This window comes from Halichoeres trimaculatus, unplaced genomic scaffold (assembly GCF_033239565.1).
Source record: "Halichoeres trimaculatus isolate MK-OKI-2021-1 unplaced genomic scaffold, fHalTri1.1 fHalTri1_scaffold_21, whole genome shotgun sequence".
Taxonomy (NCBI): domain Eukaryota; kingdom Metazoa; phylum Chordata; class Actinopteri; order Labriformes; family Labridae; genus Halichoeres; species Halichoeres trimaculatus.
Window position 1 is genome coordinate 12,276,742 of NW_027437199.1, and position 18,864 is coordinate 12,295,605.

General features: G+C 39.8%; 2 protein-coding genes across 2 annotated transcripts; one reads left to right on the top strand and one right to left on the bottom strand.

The window, feature by feature from the left end:
* The first annotated feature begins 461 nt into the window (after nucleotides 1-461).
* slc26a5 (solute carrier family 26 member 5) lies at nucleotides 462-14,707 on the top strand. Its single transcript, XM_074698630.1, has 18 exons — nucleotides 462-663; nucleotides 2,207-2,498; nucleotides 3,323-3,462; nucleotides 3,716-3,826; nucleotides 6,815-6,993; nucleotides 7,218-7,382; nucleotides 7,481-7,716; nucleotides 8,328-8,475; nucleotides 8,750-8,863; nucleotides 8,966-9,043; nucleotides 9,224-9,319; nucleotides 10,012-10,118; nucleotides 10,210-10,279; nucleotides 10,364-10,456; nucleotides 11,615-11,719; nucleotides 12,281-12,484; nucleotides 12,588-12,642; nucleotides 13,805-14,707. Exons 2-18 carry the CDS (start codon nucleotides 2,344-2,346, stop codon nucleotides 13,942-13,944), a joined length of 2,196 nt encoding a protein of 731 aa, XP_074554731.1. The 5' UTR covers nucleotides 462-663; nucleotides 2,207-2,343; the 3' UTR covers nucleotides 13,945-14,707.
* Nucleotides 14,708-14,776: 69 nt separating this feature from the next.
* On the bottom strand, nucleotides 14,777-18,695 carry psmc2 (proteasome 26S subunit, ATPase 2). Its single transcript, XM_074698632.1, has 12 exons — nucleotides 18,518-18,695; nucleotides 18,183-18,220; nucleotides 17,621-17,702; nucleotides 17,292-17,391; nucleotides 16,897-17,028; nucleotides 16,739-16,811; nucleotides 16,464-16,559; nucleotides 16,156-16,320; nucleotides 15,977-16,064; nucleotides 15,520-15,722; nucleotides 15,305-15,401; nucleotides 14,777-14,935 (listed from the first exon to the last, which is right to left on the bottom strand). Exons 1-12 carry the CDS (start codon nucleotides 18,588-18,590, stop codon nucleotides 14,778-14,780), a joined length of 1,305 nt encoding a protein of 434 aa, XP_074554733.1. The 5' UTR covers nucleotides 18,591-18,695; the 3' UTR covers nucleotide 14,777.
* Nucleotides 18,696-18,864: the final 169 nt, after the last annotated feature.

Consider the following 18,864-nt stretch of genomic DNA (forward strand, 5'->3'; position numbering starts at 1 on the left):
AATGCTGCACAATTGACAAAATAATTCCACCTCGAGCTTGCCCATACTTACGAACTGCATTTATTGTAACATGTTTGTTAAAAGGACGTATACTTATTTAACTCCTAAACATGTAATTATATGGAAATAAATATTGAAACAATGTTTTATTGTTTTGAAAATATTCTGACCATTTCTTATTTTCTGTTTCTCGATACAATTTTTAAATCCCATAGACAGAAACAAATGCATTTGTGATTTTTTTTCTTTTTGTGTGTGTGTTTATATGTTTTTACAGTTAAGCCCCAAAGGGTACCGTAGGTCACAGCTAAACACATGCATGCTTTGCCATGTATTCTATGCACACAGCTTATTAGGGACACGCTTTTAGGAACAGATACATTTCATGATCTCATGTGAAAACTTGGAGATGTTTCTCTTGGTGTGAAAGGGGACAGCGCAGGCGTGAGGATGGATCGCCTTCGACGCAAACCGGAAAGGGAATTTTACACCGAAGTAATTCATCTTGTTAGCGTGAACCATCTTTGTAAGTATATGTGAGCGGCTACCCTGTCCGCGAAGGACGTTGTCCTTGTTAAAATTCAACCGAGGACAACAGTTTATGAATTTACATCCTCCTCTCCTGGCTGACGGCATCCTTGGGTAGACTGGGGGAGTACGGAGGTAAGAATCTGTCTTTGCTAGCATCTTTGAGTTAGCCTTAATTGTGGACCAGGAAAAAAAAACCTGCTGCCAGCGAGAGGGTACTAGAGTAGGGCACTGTCAATACTTGTATCACAGAAACATCTCAGCATTGTTATTATTTTCTAACCATAGAAAGACGAAGTCACTGGTTATCTTATGGCGGACGTTAGAAAGAGGAAATGAGAAGACGCTCGAGGCTGCCAACGTCTCGTGCGTCAGTGTTAATGTGGAAAATAACGAAGACACGCTAAAAATTACGAAAAACTTGAACTACTTTTATCACACTTACATAAAACGACTTACATTATTCAAAAATAGAAAACGAACAAACAAATAACTAGATTGTACATGTTTAAATTTGTGTCAGTTGGAGATAGCCCATAGTTTTTTTGTTAAAGGTGAACGTTATGTTTGTTTCCTCGTGCATCAGTGACACCATCATGGTACTTACAACACCTAAGCTATTGCGTAAGACCTCAATTTGTGAACTCTTATAAAAAAGATAGAGTCATGGGTGTGGAAAAAAACAATTGTAACCCCTACTGATTTTTTTGGTCGGCCCTAACAACCATAAATACACGCCGAAGTTCCTGGTCCTATTGACAGCTGAACATGTGACTCCATGACATTTAAAAGTGTAATATTTTCCACCAAGAGATCTTTTTCCTCTGCCGTAAGACCTGTCCAGTTTCAGCATAAACATGGGAACTTATATGTAAAAATAATGTGCACAGCCCATACAGAAGACATTGTTTGTGAAAGGAGGTTTGAAACCAAAGTGATCTTGAATAGACATAAAATAATAAACCCCTCATGATGTTTTCTAAACTGTAGAAACAAAACATGAGCATTTAAACTGAACTGTTTCAGTCCCCCCTCTTATCTCAGGTTTTTTAACAAGACATCTTGTTTACATAAATATCTCAATATAACTAAGAAGCAGTTTTTACATTTGCCTCTTTTTAATGTTAGAGGTTGAATTCTTGTCCTTACCAGCACACATTTAGCTCTAAGTGCAAAATAGTTCTGTGCAACGCAATGATCTGTGATATAACTGTGCTAGCATTTGATATATGTCCCCAAGTTTTTGTTAGAATATAAATAGAAGTAGACAGCTTATCATGTAGCTGCATGACTTTTGAATGGGAAGTTTTCTCCATAGACAAAAGGTCGTTCTCTGTAGCTGCCATATTTGTTTTGTTCCTACTACACATGGGAACTTTTGCGCCATATGATTTTGTTAAAAGGGCTTTAACCTGTTAATAGATCACATATTATACAGCCAGTGTATTGACATGAACGGGCCAGATACTAGATATTTCTGGACTGAAAATGTACTGAAAAAGTGGTAGCCTTACAAATCCAAAAAGAGTCCTCCCTATCAGCATGAAAATGATAAAACTCAGAGATCCAGTTGGTTACATAATCCCACTTTGTTTCTTGTTTAAAAGTTTGCAACTTGAGGGCAAACCAGAAAAATGTGCAGTAACATCTCTCCTGTCTTCCCCTGTCATCTGAATAGAAAGAGGAGGTGCACACAGACCAATGAAAGGAACGGGGATGTACCAGCCAGAGCAATGACAGAGTTTAAGAAGCAGGGGACATAAACAACACAAAAGACACTCTGACTCATTGTGGTGAGTTCTCCTGCTGTTAAGTATGGAGCCAGAAGAAGCTGCAGCCCAGGTGGATGCTGAATCATTACTGATGTACAGGATAGAGCGCCCAGTCTTTGATGAAAGTTACATCAGGACGAAGCTTCACCACAAAAAAAACTCCACGAACCTGCGACAGAGGCTGGCACAGCACTTCAGGTAGGTTCAGAATGAGGGATTTAATTATTTTTGAGGTGAAAATGACAAAATCTATTTCAGATATTTTGTATAATTAGAAATTTGGATGATAAATATCTAAGACAGTGAAGGGTAGGATTGGTAAGTTAGCAGTAGAAATATGGATTTAAGTTGACTTCTTTCTTAATCAGTAAAGTTGTACAAAATACTGTCAATAAATAAATAATTTAAAGTAATCTGTGAAGAAAAAATGTCAAACATTTCCTGGTTCCAGGATTTAAGATTTGGGCTCTGTTGAAGTAACTTGAAGAATTAAAAACAGATTAAGAACATGTTATCGCCTTCACCCACCGACCTGTACAGCCCTGATTATGAATTCCCTTTCATAGTCATTAAATTTGAAACAGGCAGTAAAAACAACATGCACATTGACCCACTGTTGTCCTGTGCTAACACTGATCATCCTTTTTATGGTCTCATCCCTGGGAAACCCAACACTTCCATCCTGCCCACTGTACATTTTAGCAGGATGTATTTTGCCATATGTGTTACTCAAAACTGGAGGCGGGGACCATAAAAAGGCAACATTTACTAAAAAAATGTGAAAAAATATTCAGATATTTGTCATAATATAAAATCATTATTATTAAAAAAATAATTAGAGGGAATAGTTTTACATAAATAAAGGAGATAATTTATCTGTTTCTCTCTGACTAGGCTTTTTTAGGAGACAAGGGTCTATACTTATAACCATTGATTGGAGGTGAGGCTGACGGTAAAAAAATGATGTATTTTTTGATTAAGTACCAGTGGATAAGTGATTCTTCTCTCCAATTTTCCAACAGGTGTTCTTCAGAAAAGGCCAAAGCAGCACTGTTTAGTTTCCTCCCGATTCTAACATGGCTGCCGTCCTATCCGGTCAAAGAATACCTGTTTTCAGACATCGTCTCGGGTCTCAGCACAGGAGTTGTGCAGCTCCCGCAAGGTCAGTTAATTTTCAAATAGAGTTCACCTCCATAGCAGGGTTACAAAAACCTTTAACACCTCTCAAAGACCATTACATAATAACTATAGTCCTGAAGGAACTACGTGAAAACCAGCTGCTGACTCTAAAGGAGCAGCGTCCAGCCTCACGCTGTCTTTGTGTTTGAATCCCTGCTGCTCTGACTTAGTGTTGCAATCACTTTGCCTCTGAGACTGCTCTGTTTATTTACACCTCCCTGTCCTCTTCTCCCCAGGTCTGGCCTATGCGATGCTGGCTGCTGTGCCTCCAGTTTATGGTCTGTACTCCTCCTTCTACCCGGTCCTGCTCTACACCTTCTTTGGCACATCCAGACACATATCTGTGGGTAAGTAAATAAGCCTGAATCTTTTGTTTCGAGGTTGTAATTTGTGGTTGTGCATCTCCTGCATCAAGCTGTGGTTTACGCCAATATGAGGATTAAGAGAAATCCTTGTGCAGCTGAAGAAAGTCAAAACCTTTTCATCTGTCTTTTCACATTTGTTTCACAAGACATGCCAGATGTTTGAATATAGTGAGCAGTTTGTTTTTAAGCCAATAAGCTCTCTGCTCCCTCACAAATATTTGCAGTGTGCAATGATAGCAGTCTGAGATTTAAAGCTCCTGTGAGGAAGGTCCCCAATCTAAAGTCCATTTCGAGCAATATTAAAAGTATCCTACTCATCCTCTATCAGTGCTACAGGAAATTAATGATAATACCACATTATGAAATCATAAACATGACTCCTTTCTGCAGATTGATTTGAAGCGTGTGTGGTCAGGTCGTCTCTGGTGTTGCTGCTCAGAATCAAAAGCTGTTGTCGGAATTAAGTGTTGAACACAGCTGAGTGCTTATTATGAAAGCTAGGTTGTAAAACTTCATTAATTCAGTTATTCCTAGGATTATTTTATTTTTTTTGCATGAGCATGTTTATTGTACAATCACATTCAGCAAAAGAGCTGGTTTTCTTTCCCGGCCCTGCCAGACAAGCACTTTATCTTCAGTGAAGTCTTATTATTACTGTAAGTTTTTTACAGTTATGTAAGGCCAGGGTCAGAGCAGTCCCCTGTAACCTCCCTGATTTTAAAAAGGCACAACAATCCGAAATATCAGAGTTCCCATATGTTGAATAACTCTTATATCAAAGCCTCAAGCCTACAGTTTCAACAAGAAGAGAAAGCCAAGCCTCGATACTTAATGTGACTAGTCACAGGTTGCTAAGATATGTTTTAGTAACTTCTCCTTTAGGGAAGTATTAAGCAAAGAGTCAGCAGGGTGTGGAGTGCAATAAAAATTCTAGAAACTGTAAAATGTTACCCAACTTTGTTAGTTTACCATCTGTTGGTGCAACATTTCCTGATATTCCAGTATCTGTTACCACTTGTTTGTTTGGCTTTCAACTGTCAGTCTGACATCGATTAAGAACCAGTCTGTCTGTCTCCTCCACACAACTGGATTGTTTGACTGTACAGCACTGAGCGTTGACACATGTTACTGTCTGAAAATTTTAAGATCAGGACAAGAGATAAGAGGGATGAGCAGCACCGTGCTCAGAGTTCACTTCCTGATAGACAGCACTGTGAAAGTGATGATCCCTCAACTCCTGGCAGAGAGCAAGGGCGAATAACTGGGCCGCTGTTCAAGTGCTGGGCAGGATGGCCTGTCCACACATGCACACACACACATACACACACACACACACACACACACACACACACACACACACACACACACACACACACACACACACACACACACACGCACACACAAAATGCTTGACCGCTCAGCTACACTGGACACCATGAGGCCACACAGGCCTTGGCAGAAGCAGGGCAAAGGTGAAATAAACTCTGGATTGAGACATGATATGTGTTTTTAATCCCCGCAGTAGGGACTATGTGTGTTTGTGGTTTTGGAATTAGAAGTTTCCGTTCATGTCGTGGTGAGAAGACTTTATGTTTTATTTCTCTTCCATTTCTTCACCTAAGAAATGGAGCTTTCCAATAGTTGTGACAAAAATTACTTTACTTGCTTTCATTTTTTCCATACTTTAAAGAGCAACTAAAGATGTATTGAACCACTAACAAAAGTGGGTTACTTTTTTTCTGACAGTGTAAACAAATCTGTGAATTTGTAGTTTCATGGTGTATATTATACAATGCAAAAACTGAAATCTTATCAAGTATTTTTGCCGTATTTTAAGTAAAAAAATGCCTTTTTTTACTTGATTTGAGCAACATTCAAGTAGTTAGAAAATTGTCTTGTTTCAAGTTATTAACAGACAAAAATGAGGTCTGATATGCTTGTAACAAGTGAATAAAAAAATCTGTCAATGGAACAAAACTAGAAAGCAAAACTAGAAAAATGTCTTAAAACGAGTAACTTTTCTCTTGTTCCATTGGTAGGTTTTCCTTTCACTTGTTACAAGCAGTTCAAACCTCTTTTTGTCTTAAAATAACTTGAAATAAGATATTTTTCTGGACTGGTCGGGTGACTGTGGCTCAAATCAAGTCTAAAAAAAGACATTTCTTCTGAAAATAAGACAAAATCACTTGATAAGATTTCATTTTTTTCCAGCGTGTTGCTTTCATGTTTGTTAACGTTTATCTTAGTCTAAATTACTGCTGGCCTTCAGGCAGCCAGGTTTCTTTCCACTGTCAGTGCCAAGGTGGGTTTTCACTGCCAACCTGCTCTACCCCATACACAGGGGTAAGCTAATTGAGGTGATATTGATGCAAATGTTTCTCTCCATGCCAGATCTGAGGGTGTTTGAAGAAAATAAGAAGAGAAAGGGAATATTTAAAAAGGAAAGAAAAGAAAACCTCCAACAATCATATGATAAACTTTCGTCACTGCTCAGGGCTCGGGGCTATCTGCGGTCATGATCTGAGACACCCGTGACCCCTCTCCCTTGCTCTTCACTCTTGGCTAGCTGCTGTCGTTCCAGAAAAGAGCTCCAAGTCTTCTCGGATGTCAGCTCTGACCTTTGAGTCCATCTAATCACCGGACATGATGAACCAAACTGCCTCAACCTTTTTAAACAAATGTCTGAAGAGAATCACTGGGAGAATTTGGGTCCTTTTAATTAAATGTTTGAAAGCAGGTTGCTGTGGGGAAAAAGGATGTCTTCACTTCTGGCAGAGAGAAGGGAATAACTGGGCTGCTGTTCAAGTGCTGGTCAGGATGGCCTTTTATTTTAGAGGGACAGTCTGTCACACTGTTTAGGTGCTCCTCATTTACAGTAGACTCCAGAAACCTGCACAGAACCAAGCCTGTAAAATAAAATGTTTTAAATCACTTATATTGCCTGATGTTGTTGATGTATCTGATCTGCAGGCACCTTTGCAGTCATAAGTCTGATGATTGGTGGGGTCGCTGTAAGAGAAGCTCCAGACTCCATGTTTTACATGCCTGCAAACGGAACCAACGCTTCTTTTGTCCTGGATGAGGAGGCTCGAGACGCAAGAAGGGTTCAGGTGGCTGTCGTGCTCACAACGCTGGTGGGAATCATCCAGGTCAGCCTCAACACAACCAAAACATTACAGTCAAGTGATACAGCCAGCTCTGAATCTTCTCACGCTCTAGAAACTGCTGTTTATCCAAAGCAGCAGGATCCCCGGTGTGATATCAACACCTCGATTTGATGTTTATATGTGAAACAAAAACATGTGTCTTGTTCACATTGCCTTAACACTTCTTCATTTTGTCTCTCTTTCTATTTTACATTTCTTTTATTCAGTTTGTCCTAGGTCTTCTCAGGTTTGGGTTTGTTGCAATCTACCTCACAGAGCCCCTGGTGCGAGGCTTCACTACGGCTGCAGCTGTGCACGTCGTTGTTTCTCAGTTAAAGTACCTGCTCGGGGTGAAAACACAGCGCTTTAGTGGGCCTCTCTCTGTTATTTATGTACGTTTTAAAGATCTGGTTCTGTTGCATATTTTATGTCTATGATTGCAAACGAAGGTGGTTTGAATGTCCTCACTGTTTTCTATCTATTGCTGCAGAGTGTCAAAGCGGTACTTAGTGACATCACCAGCACCAACGTCACCACTCTCATCCTGGGCCTCGCATGCCTCATTTTCCTGTACATCATCAAAGACCTAAACGAGCGTTTCAAGAAGAAACTGCCCATTCCCATCCCAGGAGAGATCATTGTGGTCATTGTGTCGACCGGCGTCTCGTTTGGTCTCTCCTTATCAGATGGCTACAGCGTGGACGTGGTTGGGAAGATACCAACAGGGTATGCTGTTTGATTCAATTCTATTACGATATTTGAGATGCCGATTCAATTTAAATTGTGGTTCTTCGGTATTTACAATTTTTGCCATTTTTAGTTTTCTGAAACTTCTAAACTCTTTCAAATTTGTTCTCCTAAAATTCCCCATACAATGTAAGGAACTCCAGCTTTAAATTTTCCAAGTTGCTCTTTCACACATGTCCCACACAGAATTAGTGAGGCACCTTCTGTGTTATACATAGTCTGAGGAGGCAGCACACCACTTCAAAAGGAATGCTACCATACCTACCATGCTACCAAAGCCACAGTGTGACTTTTACTGCATGATGGTGAACAAAACAGCACTGGAATGGCAGTTTTTGTTTTGCAAAATTCCTTGTGCATTTGAATTTTCTGAATATTTCCTGCTTTTCCCTTCATACCAGCTTTCCCTGACCTCTCACAGAAATATTACCAGGGATCGTGTTCCAAATATAGTTAGAATGCTATTTGCCTTTGCACTTGCAGCTCATGCTGAAATTCTGGGTAGTTTTAATTTAATCATGCTTACAAATAGTACAAATTATGTGGTCTTGATCTTTTTGTATGAACGTTGTTATCTCATGTGTTTTCAGGCTTCTCCCACCTGCTGCACCAATGTTCTCTCTGTTGCCCAATCTGATCACTGACTCCTTTGCTGTATCCATTGTGGGATTCTCAATGGGCATATCTCTGGCAAAGATCTTTGCCCTGAAGCACGGGTACAGTGTGGATGGAAATCAGGTGAGTCTAGACATCTGAGGAAGAATGAAAAAACACAACAGATGTATGCAGCACTGAACCACCTGCTGTAACCCCAGATAAGCATTGTTTACTGCGTGTGTACATTGGATAATAATTCATCCTCTGTCAAGTTCATTGCTGTTTACTCTTTCAACATCTGTCATGTTTCACCCACAAACCTCAGGCTTTTAGGATTTTCTGAGACGACGTTAAGCTGAATTCACTGCACTGGATTGTTTGTCCAACCTTCTGACACCAGACTCTTGTGTTTCAGGAGCTGATAGCACTCGGTTTGTGTAACTTCATCAGCTCTTTCTTCCAAACTTTCACCATCACTTGCTCCATGTCCAGGAGCCTGGTACAGGAGAGCACGGGTGGAAAAACTCAGGTAACACACAAACACATCCATCTCACTGACTTACCTGTTGGTTGACATTAAACCGTAATTATACACAGATATGACATTGATATTCCCTGGCTGTTTATTCAGATTGCAGGGCTTCTGGCATCTCTGGTGGTGCTGCTGGTGGTGGTGGCTATTGGATTTGTTTTCCAGCCGCTCCCTCAGGTGGGTGAAAATAATGATACAAGGCTTCCAGCTTTGTGTTTGACAGTTTTGCAGCACTAGCGAAGCTGCTGGCTCTTTTATGTTTCTACCAACCTGAGATCAGACTGCCAAGAGTTTGCTCTGATGTGCTATTTTATTGGTTTGTTGTTATGTTGATTTATTTTCTGCTCTGTTGCCCAGACTGCACTGGCTGCTATCATCATGGTCAACCTGCTGGGGATGTTCAAACAGTTCAGAGACATTCCTGCTCTATGGAGGACCAGCAAGATTGAACTGGTCAGTTTTTCAAATTACACTTGATCATAGCCATTTTGTTCCTCATCTTGTAGACAACTCTGGTTTGTGTTTGATTTGGATTTTTTTTTAGTGGGGATCCTTACTCTGAACCAAGTCCAGGCAGTTAGGGATGTGGTTTCAGCAAAACAAACAAAAAACAAAAATTTCTGACTTGGCTGTTTTATCATAATAATAAAAAGCTTTGCTAAACTGTGAATCCAAGTGGTTGAGAGCATTATGAGGCATCAGAGTTTTCAAATTTCATCATCAGATTTGTTAGACTCTGGTTTTATGTAAAGTCTTGCTGCCTTGTTATCCATGCTTCAACAAGCTCACCCTTAGTAGCGCAACAGCACAGAAGGCTGTCTATGCTCTAACTCAAATATTTTAACCCAGTATTTAAACAATTTTAAGGCAGTAAAACATTTAAAACTTGACTGTTTTAAAGCTATCAGGACTTATACATTGATTTACATAATAAGGAGTGTAACTAAATTGACTTCCAGGCACATTAGTCTCTCGAACACACATGATGTTTGGGAGATTCTTTTGCATGTCAGTCACATTGTTAGTAGGAATAAGAGGAAGTGCTTATTTTCTTTTTTCCCCTCTTAGATAAGAAAATGAGGATGTTAACGTGTTTTTTCCTTGATGTTAGTGTTTTAATGTTTCCGCTTTCTTTTATCTTTCAGGCAATCTGGCTGGTAGCCTTTGTAGCATCTGTGCTGTTAGGCCTGGATTACGGCCTCTTGGTGGCCATCACATTCGCCATACTCACAGTCATCTACAGGACACAGAGGTGCTGATAACTGGCTGCAGCTTCTGTTACACTAACATACAAACCTAATTTGCAAAGTTAAAAAGTAACAGTGTGTCGTCTTGTGTTTCAGCCCTAAAAGTGCCGTCCTGGGTCATATTCCTGGCTCAGGTCTGTACTATGATGTGGATGAATATGAAGAGGTAAAAACACGCCACCTGTATTCAGCGAAATCCCTCTGAGAGTCTGTTGGCTTAAGCTGTCTCTGACTTGTGTTTTGTTCCCAGGCGGCTGAATGTGAAGGGATTAAGATTTTCCACTCCGACTCTTCAATCTACTTTGCGAACAGTGATCTTTATGTGAATGCTCTCAAGGAAAAGGTAATTCCAGCCAGTATCTGCCTGTGCGTGAACGTCTCTACAGATCAACAGTTTTTAAAACATCACATTTATTGTTAAGATAAATGTTCTTCTCTTTATTTCGGTGCAATTAAGTCCAGTATTGACAGACCCTGTTTACATGATAAGAGCTCATTATAACTGTTACAGAGTCGTATATCAGGGTAATTGTTTGAACAAATATGAGCAAACATTTGTATTTAATGTTAACAGAGAATGACGACAGAGGGATATCCTCTGACGTCTTTCTTTGCACCTCTCTGTGCTCACCATGTTTGCTATCTCGTGTGTTAGGTTGTACCTCCCAGGTTTCCACAATATCATGATGCGTCATGTGTGATTATGATGTCTCACACTGGTCGCCATGTGCAAGTACAAAGGCACAGAAATGGTGGGACTCAATTCCAGCATTGTTGCACGATTGCAATGTGCAAAGAATCTGTGGATGAGAGAAGCTGAGGGGCACATTCTGCAGTGTTTGATAGGAGTAGCAAAGTAATTACAGAAAGGCATTTTGCTGCACAAAGGAAGGACAAGCCTTAGTCTGATTACCTTGGAAAACAGGTTAAAACACTTCTGCGTCTTGTGGCCTGGACAGTCTGGATTCAGAAGTCCACTGGTGGAGATGGAGTAATGAAACTGACCACTTAGCACGTGTTGCTCCTCTTTTTCTTTGGCCACTAGTCAGACGCTGAGTATCACTTCACCTACACAAACACCTCTGTTAGAGCAGTATCAGTAACATAAAGTAAACTGTGTTTTTTGGGGAAATTTGATTTAAAATCTCCAGATTTAAAGTCCTTTATTAGAGTCATTTTTTTCAACCAGTGAGGTTGTTTTTTTAAATCTTACCTTTTGTCAAGTAATTTTCGTGGAAAGCCCCCCCACCACCACCACTTTTGAGATTTTTTGTGGAAATAGTTGCATTTCATTAATTTTCATCTTTCATCCACACAAACAAGCACCGAGTCAGTCTCTAAAGTTTAGTACGTGGCTTCTCCGTATAAGGTTAACATAGTCTCACACATCTGCAACATTGAACAGTTTAAATAAAGAACTATAGAGTGTGTAATGCTCTTTTGAGGAGCTTTATTTAAGCACTTTCACTGACATGATTGTCCATTGGTGGTTTCTCTTCAGACTGGAGTGAATCCTGATGACTTACAAGCTTCCCGCAAAGCCCAAAGAAAACAGCAGGAGAAGTCCAATGGGAACCACAAGTCTCCTGTGAAGATGTGTGCAAAGGTGAGTCATTTTCTAGTTTTCACTGCGTACAGTACAGAACAGTAAGTGCACCGAGAGCTTATTGACAGAGTAAATATACAGTGTGTTGTGTGTGTGTGTTGTGAGGGCTGTGTTTGAGTCCTGGAGGGATTGAAAAACTTGTTTCACAGCTTGATGTGTTATCAGGGTGAGGCTGACTCAGCAGAGGGTTGTGGTAGTTGTGGTGGAAGAAAGCAGTGATTTGATATTTTGTTTCTTTTGAGGTTCTCTAAAGAAACATAAACTATTGTCACCTCAACAGCAAGGTAGACAATATATAAATCAACTATATGTTCTCTTATGTTATTGTGATCATTGCAGCTGGTAATGTAGCTCAGCTGAACTTTTAAATATGTTTCATCCTTTTTCATGAGAATGGTAGATACAGATACCACACTTGTAGCAGCAATCAGTATCCTTTCTCGATGATCTTGAAGCGTATGACTGATCATATCAAAGGTTCACAAAAAAAATGCAGCCTGAGGTATGCTGTGACTTGTTGATCCTCTGTCATGCTGAGTAATTTTCTTTGATTGGTTTCAGTATAAGGAAAAAGGAGTGACCCATGAGATTTTGTCCCAGAACCACATTGAAGAGGAGCAGAGGAACGGCCAGCTCGGGGACCAACACAGTGAGACAGACGAGGAGGCCGTCTCCCTCAAATCCTCTTGTGCTATCAGCTTCATCATCCTGGACTGGTCTTCTATCAGTTTCGTCGACTCTGTGGGCGCCAAAGCCATCAAACAGGTTCATGCTTTCATTTTAACGGAGGCTGTTTTTGTGTATTTATATCAAAATGATAACATCTGAAGTTTCAGAGTGATTCAATGTGTCACGTCTGTCTCTGCAGGTTATCAAAGAGTATGCAGCTGTGGGTGTTAAAGTGGTGATAGCCGGATGCAGCAGTAAGTCAGAAGAAAGACTGTAAAACAGGGACAAACAGTGCCTGTCTTGTATTGAAATAAGAAAGTGGCCTTAATGCATACTGAGTACTTTGCAAATGGCCGCAATGTTCCTTTAAATCAAAGTACAAACAACACTCAACTTTTAGCCTCAGGGAGCTAAAAGGTTTCTTCAGGTGGATGTTTGTTTTTCCATACGAACATTAGACATGAGTGTCTGCGCACTAATCAGCTGGCTGATATTTACATGCTATTTATGTTTACAGTTGTACTTATGAGTTAACAGGTGTTTGAGTTTCAAAGTGCCTTAAAAGCTCAAATGTTTTTGAAGATACGGATAGAGCAACCTGACCCAGATGATAAAAAAAAACAAAACAAGCAATAAAAAACATTCAGTTTTAAAAAGTACTTTACAGCTGTAGTAAAACACTTTATTTTCGAAGTTCCTTTACTTTTCAGGAGTTATGGTACAGTAAAGGAAGAGTTAGTTGTTTTTATCAGCCTTAAGAGAACAGCCTTTGTAGAGATGAAGTTTAATTTTCCTAAATATGCTTTATGAGTGTATGCTCAGCCGGATATAAAAATGAGTTTTGTTTTTGTTGACTTAATAAGAGTTTTATATGTACATAAGAGCAGCTCCCTCTCTATAAGAACTGCAATTCACTGTTTCTACAGAAGCACAGAATGGACAAACTTGTCACATACATGATTTTCTATTTTTGTGCCAGTTAGGAAGACAAAGAAGGAAGTTGTTGTGCGTAATAATTTAATTCAAAGTAATTTAAACATTTTGATGGTAAAACTTAATCGTACTTTTGTGTAACGGGAGCTTCTTATCCTATAAGGCCAGTGTCACTTTACTGAGGGGAGAGTGATCAAGAAAGCAAATAAGTCTAAAGTCTTTGTGTTGAGCTTTATTTTTAGTAGCTTTATGACGAAAATCCTAATTTATACACACTATAGCTAAAAGTTTTCCCCTTTTTTTTAAGTATTTGAGGCTGTTTTTTGTGTTGATTCTGATAAGCTCATATTTTTGACTACATCCAAAAATATTTCCTCAGTGCTGTAGATACATGCCAGGAGTACATCAAACTAGATAAACACTTGGTTAGTTTTGAAATGCTGCAAGATAATCTGATTTTGAATCATTCGTTTTTTGCTAAAGGAAGTCTTCTGTCTGAGCTGGACACCTTACAGTTCTTTAACGAAGCTGTGACTCCAGAGATGGTGTTCCCCACTGTCCATGATGCTGTGCTGCGATGTCTCCACCCAGAGCCCCGCCCATCATCTGCTGCAATCCAATGACATCACACCTGAGGTTCTGACTTAAAGGGCAGAGATCAGAGGTTTCTCTGCACGCTGCTGAAGCAGTTTTCTCTACTGATGCTCCTGCATCACAGTAGAGATGACCTGAGCAATCATTCATATTGAATAGAGGAGTGTTTGTAGTATTTGTTACTTATGAGTGCCACATAGGCGGATCAATGAGGCTCTTGGCCAATCAGAAACTCAGTATTGAGTTTGACATTCCTAAAGCCTTATTCCTCTGTGCTGTTGGGTTATGTAGAAATATTCTTCTAAACACTTGTAGATATCTTTTTATTGGTCTTTGGAAAGAAATATAACCAAGAAAAGTGGATGCTGCTCCAGTTCATGTGACCGAATCAGGATGAGTTAAGTAGAGCTCCTTTCACACATGAACTCCTGACAATATAAGGTGGAGAAACCTCTTCTGTCATCATTTTGTGCATTTCATTGTGCGAGCAGACTGGAAGCTACACCTCAATATTCTGCTGACATCAAACGATAAAGGTTACTGATGACTCGTGTGCTGATGGATAGTAGAGCATATTTTAAGTTGATGTGTATTTGAAATGTCAAAATTTCTATTGTTACATTATACTTGCACAGCTGTTTAAGTGCAATGTGTAAGAACTATTTAACATTCTGTCAGTGGACATTTTAAAAAGTAATTGTTGTTGCTAACACGAGATGCCTTCAAAAAGTTACTGTGTGGTTGTTTTAAAATAACTGAGTCTCAAATCTGGAATAAACTTTATTTTTAAGTCAGACTGAAAACAAAAAGACATTTTTTTTACTTTGCTCGACAGAAAAGCCAAACAGGAAATTCTCACACATTAGTTGTAGGTCATGTATCTGGGGGTGGCGCTAAACTTGGCGTAGGACTTGATGACCTTATTGACAGCTTCCAGGAAGTCTTTCTCTGTGGCAATCTTTCTGCGAGCTCTGATGGCAAACATGCCAGCCTCTGTGCAGACGCTGCGGATCTCAGCGCCTGGGGAGAAAACACAAAGTCAGCTTATCAAATGACCCCTCAACCAGAGAAATGTACAGTCCTGTATGGAGCTTGAAACTTTTGTTTGAGAGAGATTTTGGAAAAAAATAGGTCACATACAGTTGTTTTCAAGGAGTACTTCATTCTTTTTTTTAATGTTGCAGTGCACCCTTGTGGCAACACCTCAGAGCTACACTAATGAACAAATCAGTCACCATGTCACATAACAACCAGCTTACAGCATTTTCATAAGCAATATTGCAAAGTAATACAAAACTAATGTCCATCAGAGCTGTAGAAGTAAAAACTGTTTGAACAACCTCATAGACGAAAACAAAACAAAAAAGGGGTTAAGAGTTTCTGTCTTACCGGTGCTGTTGGGGCAGAGTCGAGCCAGCAGCTCAAAGCGAATATCCCTCTCCACACTCATAGAGCGGGCATGGATCTTGAAGATGTGTGTGCGACCCTGAAACGGAACAAAAAGGTACTAAGATGACCACACAGAATGAAACTGGATAAACAAGAAGGAAAGTAAATAAACAAATCTTCAATATTGGGCTATGATGGAGGCAGAAAAAAATTACCTCCAGGTCAGGCAGGCTGAACTCAATCTTCCTGTCCAGACGTCCAGGTCGCATCAGAGCTGGGTCCAGAGTGTCGGGTCTGTTGGTGGCCATCAGCACTTTGATATTCCCTCGGGGGTCGAAACCGTCCAGCTGGTTGATGAGCTCCAGCATGGTCCTCTGAACCTCATTGTCCCCACCGGCTCCATCGTCAAAGCGGGCACCTGGCAGGTTAAAAAACAAAAGAGATCCATGTGAAGTGGGGTTCCACTTTTTAACTTGAGCCATAATTGTGAATTCTCATGGAGAATGCTTCAACTTGCAAATCTGACAAATGCTACTTTGGCTATGGAAACCATTATTAAAAATATAGACACGTTTTTAGACCAATCTACAAAGTCACCATAAACAGCTGATAATAAAAGCAGTCACTTCATTATGCAAACATAAAATCATGAGACAGTGACATGAATTTTACCTCCAATGGCATCGATTTCATCAAAGAAGATCAGGCAAGCCTTCTTGGTCCTGGCCATCTCAAACAGCTCACGCACCATTCTGGCTCCCTGAAAACAAAGGACAGGAATCCAGAGTGAATGTTTATCAGGGTTCATTATTTAATTCAGCTGCTGGTTTTTTATTGGTTGTGTTTCTCACCTCTCCCACATACTTCTGCACCAGCTCAGAGCCAATGACTCTGATGAAGCAGGCATCCGTTCTGTTAGCCACAGCACGGGCACACAGTGTCTTTCCGGTGCCCGGAGGCCCAAAGAGCAACACACCTTTAGGGGGCTCGATACCCAGATTGACAAACCTCTCCGGCTGGTTGGAACAATATGAAAAAATAAACAGCATGATGAGTATGGTACGAGGCAGATGATTAGCAATGGACATAGAGGCAAGAACTGGTAATAGTTGGAAATACTGTAACTCAGAAGTTGAACTGTCATCATCCAGACACTCACATGAAGCAGAGGGGTCTCCACCACTTCCCTTAGCTTCTCAATCTGCTCCTTACATCCACCCACATCACTGTAGGTCACATCAGGCTTCTCCTCCACCTAGAACATGGAAACACAGTGAGTAATGCAGCAAGTTTTGGATTAAAATTCAATTTAAGTAAAATCTGGTAACTAATTCCCTCCACCTTAAAATGACAGAGACAATGCTTAAAAATCTATGTAGGGCCAAAAGCTTTTCACAGTTTTTTTCAAGAATGAGTCTGTTATTTGAATCGTACCTGCATCATGGTGACAGTGGGGTCAATCTTGGGAGGCAGAGGAATATGGATCTGGTACTTGTTTCTGTCAACACTGGGTAAACAGAGGAAACATCATTTACTGCAACTGAATGTTTGACATAAATCTGACTCTGAAATATTTCCTACTTCTGCCTTACCCGACTCTCATGCCCTCCTCGATGTCAGTTGGAGCCACCTGGTCACTCAGGTCAACCACAAACTTTGCAAACTGTTTCACATTGATGATGTATTTTGGGTCCTCAGAATCTGCATTGATTATTTTTGTGCATCTGTTTGAGAAACACAAACAATTGAGCACATAGAATGGAAAAACTGGACAAATATTCATTACAAAAATCAAAGCTGTGTTTGACATAGAGAGGGAGCATGGTAACATGCTGACTTGCACCTCCCTTGTGACGGTATATCAATGAAACAACTCATTTTGATAAATCAGTGATAAGTCCAAGTAATTTATTTTAAAGCTGTTTCTAAAAACAAGGCTGCATCTTCAATAGTGACTTGAAATCATGAAGACCATTAGTTACTTTACCTTGCAACCTGCAGAGGCTGCTCACTCTGCAATGTCTGTTTGTCAGCAGCCAGATCCCAGAGAGCTGGTGGGGCCAGACCTGTGTCTGACTCCTTGATGCCTGTGAGGACAGAAAACAACAAGAGCTTTAAATTAGAAAATAACATCCACAAATAAACTGTCATTCATTCAAAGTTGACTTACGTAAAAAGATTAACTACAAAACAACCGTTTATACAGCACTTTTCTTCCAACAGCCATGTCACTCAATGAGCTTTATATAAAGGGAAAAACAATAAAAATGCTGCACTTATTTTTTAATGACATAATGTGTGTTTGTTTTCAATCACCTGTGAGCTCATTGATCTTTTTGAGCAGCTGCTGGATGTCATCTTCCACCTGTTTGATCTGTCTGGAGTAGGTGCTTTGACCCTGATAATGACGATGCAAAAAAAAAAACAAATTAGAACTCAACATGAACAACAGTGCATGTTTTGTGTATCTAAAAAGCAGAATTTCATAATTTGCAGTCATTTACTTTAATGGCACTGACTGGCAGATTTAATTCAATGTATACAATGTATTCTACACCTACATACTAGCATATATAGTAAATACATTTGATGCCACTTCATTAAATCATCTACGAGACGAATAAGGAAAAATGTCAAAACAAACTCCTTTTCAGGCATTGAGACGCAATGAAGAAAGAGACATGTTTAATAAATCTGTGTGTAGATTCATTCTGTATCACCGTTGTTTAACATACTACACACACCTGAGCCAGAAATACATGTACACACAAACGATACCCTAATGACTATGGCTCTAATTATGACGTGCTAGGGAAGGGCACCGACCCTTAATCAGGTATTGATTGTTCGATGCAAGTTTTAATAAGACCATACTTACATATGTTTTCAGCAAGGCGATATCTCCTTCATCCAAAGCTGTGAAGATGAAAACAGCACGAATGAGTTAGCAATCAGGCACTGTCAACTAGCCGTTAGCCTTATTGTGCAACTAAGCGAGGCAAATAACAAAAGACTTAACCCGATTATCCTTCCATCACTCTCTTGTATATGGAAAAATCGTAAAATTATAAGTCATACTAATAGACGTACAAAGAACGGAGTGATAAAAGTCTGCCTGATGGATGATGCTAATGTTAGCTGAAATGCTAATGGTCAGTTTTCACTGAATACTGTTTCAAGAATGTACTTATACTTGTCAATTAGAGCTGTTACCTCTGATGGGTGAATCATCTTTCTCCTCTTTATCCTTAGTCTTCCTTTGGTCTTCTCCTAAATAGTCTGGCATATTCAAACTGGGGTTAAAATGTTTTTCCTGAAACAACGACCTGATCTACCGAAGCAAACTGAACCATTACACAGCAGCTTTAGGCTTCCGCTGTTATGACCACTAAAAGGAAATGTGTAACGGACCATTTTGGAAGACGGACATTCAATACAAGATCCCACATATCGGGATTTTTAAGGATGAAATAAGCCAGATGGCTTTTCGAAAATAATAAAAAAGGGTTTCAGATTATTTTGTGTGTCGAATTGCTCATGTTTGAGAAAAACGTGTTTTA

What these genes read in the sequence shown, in the direction of transcription:
- slc26a5 (XM_074698630.1), top strand. Translation starts at nt 2,344, where the DNA reads ATGGAGCCAGAAGAAGCTGCAGCCCAGGTGGATGCTGAATCATTACTG. An exon ending in AGGCTGGCACAGCACTTCAG is followed by an intron (nt 2,499 to 3,322) that starts GTAGGTTCAGAA and finishes ATTTTCCAACAG; the next exon opens with GTGTTCTTCAGAAAAGGCCA. An exon ending in GCACGGGTGGAAAAACTCAG is followed by an intron (nt 8,864 to 8,965) that starts GTAACACACAAA and finishes CTGTTTATTCAG; the next exon opens with ATTGCAGGGCTTCTGGCATC.
- psmc2 (XM_074698632.1), bottom strand. Translation starts at nt 18,590, where the DNA reads ATGCCAGACTATTTAGGAGAAGACCAAAGGAAGACTAAGGATAAAGAG. An exon ending in AAAGATCAATGAGCTCACAG is followed by an intron (nt 17,392 to 17,620) that starts GTGATTGAAAAC and finishes CTGTCCTCACAG; the next exon opens with GCATCAAGGAGTCAGACACA. An exon ending in GAGGAGGGCATGAGAGTCGG is followed by an intron (nt 16,812 to 16,896) that starts GTAAGGCAGAAG and finishes CTGTTTACCCAG; the next exon opens with TGTTGACAGAAACAAGTACC.